The sequence below is a fragment of the Branchiostoma floridae genome, chromosome 12 (assembly GCF_000003815.2).
Source record: "Branchiostoma floridae strain S238N-H82 chromosome 12, Bfl_VNyyK, whole genome shotgun sequence".
NCBI lineage: Eukaryota > Metazoa > Chordata > Leptocardii > Amphioxiformes > Branchiostomatidae > Branchiostoma > Branchiostoma floridae.
In genome coordinates this window covers 4,333,541-4,340,135 of record NC_049990.1, presented here as the reverse complement: position 1 = coordinate 4,340,135, position 6,595 = coordinate 4,333,541, and the positions used below count along the sequence as shown (strand labels likewise).

General features: G+C 41.7%; 1 protein-coding gene across 1 annotated transcript in view; it reads right to left on the bottom strand.

The window, feature by feature from the left end:
* Positions 1 to 6,595, bottom strand: part of LOC118427877 (ectonucleotide pyrophosphatase/phosphodiesterase family member 7-like) — a 15,174-nt gene that overhangs the window by 6,380 nt on the left and 2,199 nt on the right. The window contains exons 3-6 of the mRNA XM_035837839.1: positions 4,184 to 4,439; positions 3,784 to 3,891; positions 2,028 to 2,280; positions 1,542 to 1,682 (exon numbers count right to left, since the gene is read on the bottom strand). Of these exons, the coding sequence (XP_035693732.1) occupies positions 1,542 to 1,682; positions 2,028 to 2,280; positions 3,784 to 3,891; positions 4,184 to 4,439 (758 nt within the window). The remainder of the gene's footprint in view (positions 1 to 1,541; positions 1,683 to 2,027; positions 2,281 to 3,783; positions 3,892 to 4,183; positions 4,440 to 6,595) is intronic.

Genomic DNA, 6,595 nt, shown 5'->3' with positions numbered 1-6,595 from the left:
AAAATAGAGTTCATAATGCGTATGGTTTGAGGAACAGCAAAGTACTCAAACCGCAAGAAAATTCTTTCTTTATCTGTGAAATTCGTTGAGTTATCTCCGAACCCTCGCAAGTGCGGCACCGGTGCCCTACTTGCAGTGAGATACCCCATTTTCTATTTGATTTGCTTTCGAACGTGGGCAATGTGGCACTGCACTCAAGTCAGTAATTAACTTATTTTAACAGTGTCAAATACAAAGTACCGACAGAAGGTAAATGCCTTTAACCTTCCCGACCCAAGTCAGGTACCCATTTCTTACACCTGGGTGGAGTGAGGAAGGTCGTGTTAAGTGCCTTTCCCACGGACACAACGTCGGGGGCACGGCGGGGATCGAACTCGGGATTTCTTCGGTTAGTCTATTGCAAATTCGTGTATGTCGGCTGACAAGTGTAAAAGTTTAAAGAGAGTCAATATATATTCGAGACAGAAAATTCTGTCTACGTTGCTTATATATTTTAAGCTTTGATGGAAATGTGACCTTTTCGTTAGAAGCAGTGGAAATTGATAAGGAAAGCTGCTAAAGCGCCAAAATGTATGTCAATTATTCCCAACCACAAGAGCTATCTACCAATTGGAAATAATGGAACCAAAAATTTTTAAATAAGTAATGAGAACGGAAAGCGAAAGAAAGTTATTTCAACGCGTCCAGGCAATACTTTCTGGTGCACATGTCACAATTATATGTCTTCTCAATTAGTTCTTGTCTTTGTTAATCAGAAAAGTATTAGCAAAGTTAGTTCTGCACGCCTGAACACCAGAGATTAAAGTTCTCCGTCAATCATGTATTGATGATGAAAAGTAATTATAGCTCCGTTTGGCAACAGTGTACGTCTTGCCACAAATGTAGCACTGATATGACAGTTCGGGGCGGTAAGTGTAGCACGACGCAGGCCTGCAATGTGAAAGATTGCGTCATCGTTCTGTCATTCGAAATTCGAAAGAAATCCCACAAGCCATGACGACCATGGTATTACTTTGAATATAATGGAGGCAAGATGTCGTAAGCCATCCAGGTAGAAAGATGCGCCAAAAAAACCAGTTACTCAAGCAACTGGATAAGGTTTTCGAAACAATCATAATGTTTGACATTACTCCTCTGTGAAATATAGTTTCCAGTCAAAATTTCATCACTTCTTTAGGATGTATTTAAACATTGATTTTCCTTTGTCTTTTGTAGCGTGTGCTGCCATTGAGATCTTGCCAAACTTTCCAACTTTATATAAATTGTTAACGTTATGATAAATATATTATTTCTGTTTTATGTACCGTATTTGACTTTGACGTTGACTTTGACTTTACCAGGATCCACACTTTTCTTAACAATGAAAGCTATACTTCCTGTATTTGATTTTCATTTTGTGCCTTTGACTGTATTGTGGTAAGTGGTGCATGGGGGCGGCCAACATGAGTTCTTTAAACTGAGTTCACCTTCACTTTGTGTCTGTACTTGTGTGTTGTGAGGAATGTTGTTTGAAAGTTTTAAACATTTTATTCTGGCATTACCGAGTATATAACGAAGGTTGGGTCAGCCATGGCGAGTATGTCCGGGACGCGGGGATGGTTGGCCCAGTGAAGATCTGGGGGGAACTCTTCCTTCTTATACACCGTCATGTTAGGGTGGACGTTACTTAGCAACGTGTACACCTGCAAATGGATAAGAAACAAACTCGTATTTAAAAACGTCTGTGCGTTTAGAATGGCACATTACTCTTCTTCTATTTGATGTTTATGTGTAACGAAGGGTGTCATAACTTCGACAGTACCATAACTTCGAACGATTTTTTGTATATCTTATAATGCAGGGGCGAACTATGAGTGTTTTCAACCACAGTGCTACATTATGCATAATTATTGGCGCTTATTTCTAACTTATAATTTTGTTTTTAAATGTACTCTAAAGGTGTCGGCCTCCTAAAGGATATACTAATCCTGTTAACGTTGCCCACACCTCTCAGATTTCATTCTGAGAATCTCAACAAAAAAACGTACCTCCTCTAACCTCCCCTCTTTCGGCTGGATGATCGCCAGCGGCCCGTAGTCAGCCAGGTAGAACTGCAGGTACGACTCTGGAACGTAATTCAGCAGTTCGATCTGACGCGGTGACGTGTTGACGTCCTGAGCGCCGTGGTCAGACGTTACGATGACGTTCAGCGTCGCTTCCAGCTCGTTCCGACGTATTTCGTCCCGCAAGTATCCGATTACTGAATCGGCCTGGCGCACCATGTCCTTCCTCTCTTCCGACCTGTTTCATGTTGTGGCCAAAAAAGTCATATTTGCTTCATCAATCTCTTTCAGATACTTGGCAGAGAAATTTCATATGCGACATAAATACAACGTAGTTTGTTGATATGCTGAATTTGTTATAAATTTCAGAAAGGTCAGTTGAGGGCAATCTTTTTTCTTTAATTTTCTTTCATTCCAGCATTGGAAAGAAAAAAAAAGTTTATTTCTGGTATACAGATCTAGGGTATTGTTTATTTATATCAAACCAGACGTACAGTTTCTGTATCTGTATCTGTATCTATATAGCCGGTATAACCGCCGTTCGGCGTAACACACCATCTTCGCAGGCACGCGGCGCGGCAGCAGCTGGTTATATTACACCGAACGACCCGTCTCAGGGACAGAACTTGCGTGGTCGTCTTTCTCAAGACCTTCGCTACTTTTGACTGTTTTTCAAGCCAAACACAACGAAAGGCCACCGTTGTATTTCTCAGTCAGCCACACGTTACCTTGACAGTTGCGCCAAGACTTTCAGAGACCTAAACGAGTACACGGACTTCACCTTAAATGCTTCAAGTCGTAAACACAACACTTGAGCTGCTCCGGTCGCCTTGTGAAATGGCATCATCTGTGAACGTCATTTCCTTCACATTATCAATTAATGCATCCTTCAGAAACCCATTAGACTTAAGTCACCAAATTAGCTATCCTTTGGATATGATAATGATGGTTTCAAATCGTTCCCTAACGATTTTTGAGATGTTTTTCCTGGAACTACCAGGCATAACTTCTAATAGGCACTCACGGCAACAGGAAGGTGTCAGAAAAGATCCCATTAAAACACACTAGACAACTTCACTTTCATTCATTCCACGAAAATTACACGTTCTGAAGGAACGTCAGAGAGGTTCCTGGATGCGATCATTGACAAGCTCTTCAAGACGTTTAAGAAGTGACTACTTGTTCCAGACAAGGCTGTGGCTAAAAGCCTCGTGCCAGAACGTACTGCACTGAGCACGCGCAAAGCTTTGCTAGAATCAGCTCAACAAGCCTTAAAATGCATCTCCGCTATGCTACAGCTAACAACAAAGGTATTAGCTCATAAAGTTTCTCTGTGCTGGTAGAAACAATTCTGAAGCAAAGTTGAATGGTATTTTCTATTTGTCATGGATTGCTTATTCCTTGACAAAGATTAGAGTTGGACGATCCACGTTTTGCAGGGAAATTTCGGCCATTTTTTTCATGAAATTGTCAACATTAAGGGAGATCCAAATAAAGCCAGGAAACAAACTCAAATAAATAGACGTAGTGTCGACACATGGATGTATGATCATGGCATATCAATTGACTAGAATCCACTGTATTTGGAGAATCTTGATGAATAGGTAAATGGATATTATTTATTAAATAAATAAATAAGAAATGGATATTATTTATTAAATAAATAAATAAGAACGTTAAGGTCCAAAGTTTAGATTTGCATTGTCCATTTATGTAGAGAATTGAATGTAAGAAACCGTACCCCACTCCGTGATAGTGCACGTCTAAATCCGGCTGGTTGAAGTACAAGGTCACCAGGTCAAGGTCGTCACGTGACAGCCACGTGATCACTGTGTCCACTCGCTCCTTCCTTCGTAGAAAAAAGAAATATGGGAATAAGAATTTTTTTAGCAGAACTTTTACCGCAATATTCGACCATCATAGTACTTAACCTTTAGTATCCGATGCAACACAATTTAAACTGCTGCATTTAGCCAATATGTACAGGGACATGCAAATAAATAATCATTATGCAATTTACCAACTAATATTTAACTTTCATGCAAATATGAGTATATGGCGCCAAATGATAGTCACTCAGGCAAATTCATCAACATGACAGAGAAAGCTGTTGGATGTCCCTGCGTTGAAGGATGACATACCAGTCCTCCATTGTGTTTGTTGTCGTCGCCATGGGAACGATCTTGTCAGCGCGCATCCCTTTAATGGCCACACTCCCCCCGGGAAAGAAGCACGTGCCCACCCGTTTGCCTTGTCTCTTGGCCGTTATCCAGATGGGCTCTGCCCCTGCATCCATCCACCTGCTATTGGTCAGACTGTCCGGCCAATCAATGCGCTCCCCCGTGGTGACGTCATAGCAAACGTTGTGGACCACCCCGTGGCTTTCTGGGTATTGTCCTTAAATGGTAAAAAAAAAGGATGAAATATGGGAAAGCGTGCAACAGCAGAGCGAAGTTTTATCTACAAAAAATAAGAAAGTCGTGACTTGCAAAGAACTCAAGGCCATTTAACTTTCATCACTCATAGCATAAAAAAGCAACATTAGTTATTAGCAAGGAGCTTTGAAAGCTGCTTGTTGTTAGTGTGCCCGGAAGTGACGTGTCCAAACTGGCTGGGTCATTCCACACCTGAGGAAGGCCTAATATTCCGCAATGGAAACTCGTATTTTAGATATAGATATATAGATATAGATATATAGATATGGATATATAGAGATATATAGATAGATAGCCTGACAAAACATGGCGAAAGTGATGGGGTGACTGACCGGCCGTCTACACTACTGACTTCACTAAGGGTCGACCATTGAACCTCAGCAGCTGGTGTGCACAACTAACAATGCGCAAAATTGAATTCCTGCACATGATTGTAGATGCAAGTTCAGAAAACTTGACTCTGGGTCATCAAAAGCGTAACATTTCTTCCCGCTGTCGAAGAACCTTGATATAAAGTGGGACACGGGGAGTGCTCGCTGTGCTGAGGGTCAATGGTTCACCTGCTAATAACCTTGTTGTACATGAAGCAGCTGCTGCTTCTGGGCCATATACTGGAGTATCTGCCTCTCTATTGATGCCTATATACATGTATTCACGTGAAGAGAAAGTGAACTGACCCTACCTACCAGGCTACCAGAGTGTAGAAATACGAAGGGCCCATCACATTTGCTTGTTGTACAGAAAGTTATAAATCTATCCTTGTTGTACAGGAAGTTATAAATCTTATCATTAAAAGTCCATCAATATATCCCAACACACACACACACACACACACACACACACACACTCACTCACTCACTCACTCACTCACTCACTCACACACACACACACACACTCACACACTCTCTCTCTCACACACACACACACACACTTACACACACACACACACGCACGCACGCACACACACACACGATATATATATATATGAGAGAGACAGAGACGGAGACAGAGAGACAGAGGGAGAGAGAGAGAGAGAGAGAGAGAGAGGGGGGGGGTAGATAGAGCACCGAAGCCTGACGTAACATGGCGAAAGTGAGGGGGTGACTGACCGACCGCCTACACTACCGACTTCACTAATGGCCGGTCATTAAGCATCAGCAGCTGGTTGTACAACCAAGGAAGTTATATAACCCCCTTGGTACAACTAATAAAGTCATGTTATTTCATTATCGATGGCATCCTCGGGGAACCCCAAAACTGATGTGAGCGTGTGAATAAAAAAAGTTTGATCCAGAAAAGTTTACTTCATTAAGAAATCTAAGTGGGCAGGAAGGTTGAACATATGACCGAAACCACAGAATGTAATACTAGTATACCAAACAATAGATTCTTCATTGATGTTCTTTCCCATATTTTCTGAATAGTCTCTGACATTAGCATACGTTTTCCAAAACTTGTTTTGCAACCCACGGCATATATTTGCTTATTTTGAAGGTGATGTGTGGTTGAAACCTTTTCATTTATCGTTGAAAAAGGCCGAAAATTGTACTCTCCAAGCAGAGGTTAGGCTCCGGCTGTTTTGTAACATTTTTTTAGTCGTCTCTATCGGCCTTACTATTTTGTATTGTATCTTGCTTTGTTTTGACACAGTGAGGTACAATGCAAAATAGAAAGCCCAATAAAAACGTTAAAAATAGCCTGAGCCTAACCTCTGCTTGGATAGTAGAAAACTGATGCGCGCGCGGATGTCATCCATACAATCAACTCAATATGGCCTAATGCGCAAAATTGGCTTCCTGTATATGATTGCCCGTAAGGTCAGAAAACCTTGACTCTGGCCATGGGTCATTGCAAAGTTTAACGTATATCGTAAGTGGGTGCTGAGGCTCAATGCAGTTCAGCTGCGTATCTGTGAGAACCATCTCTCTCTCTTTCTCTCTCTGTCCCTCTCTCTCTTTCTGTCTCTCTCGCGCTCTCTTTCTCTTTCTCTCTATATATCTATCTATCTATCCATCTATCTATCTCTGTCTTTACGTCTCTGTCTGTACGTCTCTACGTCTCTACGTCTGTCTCTGTCTCTGTCTCTCTCTCTCTCCCTCCCTCCTAGCCTGGTATCCA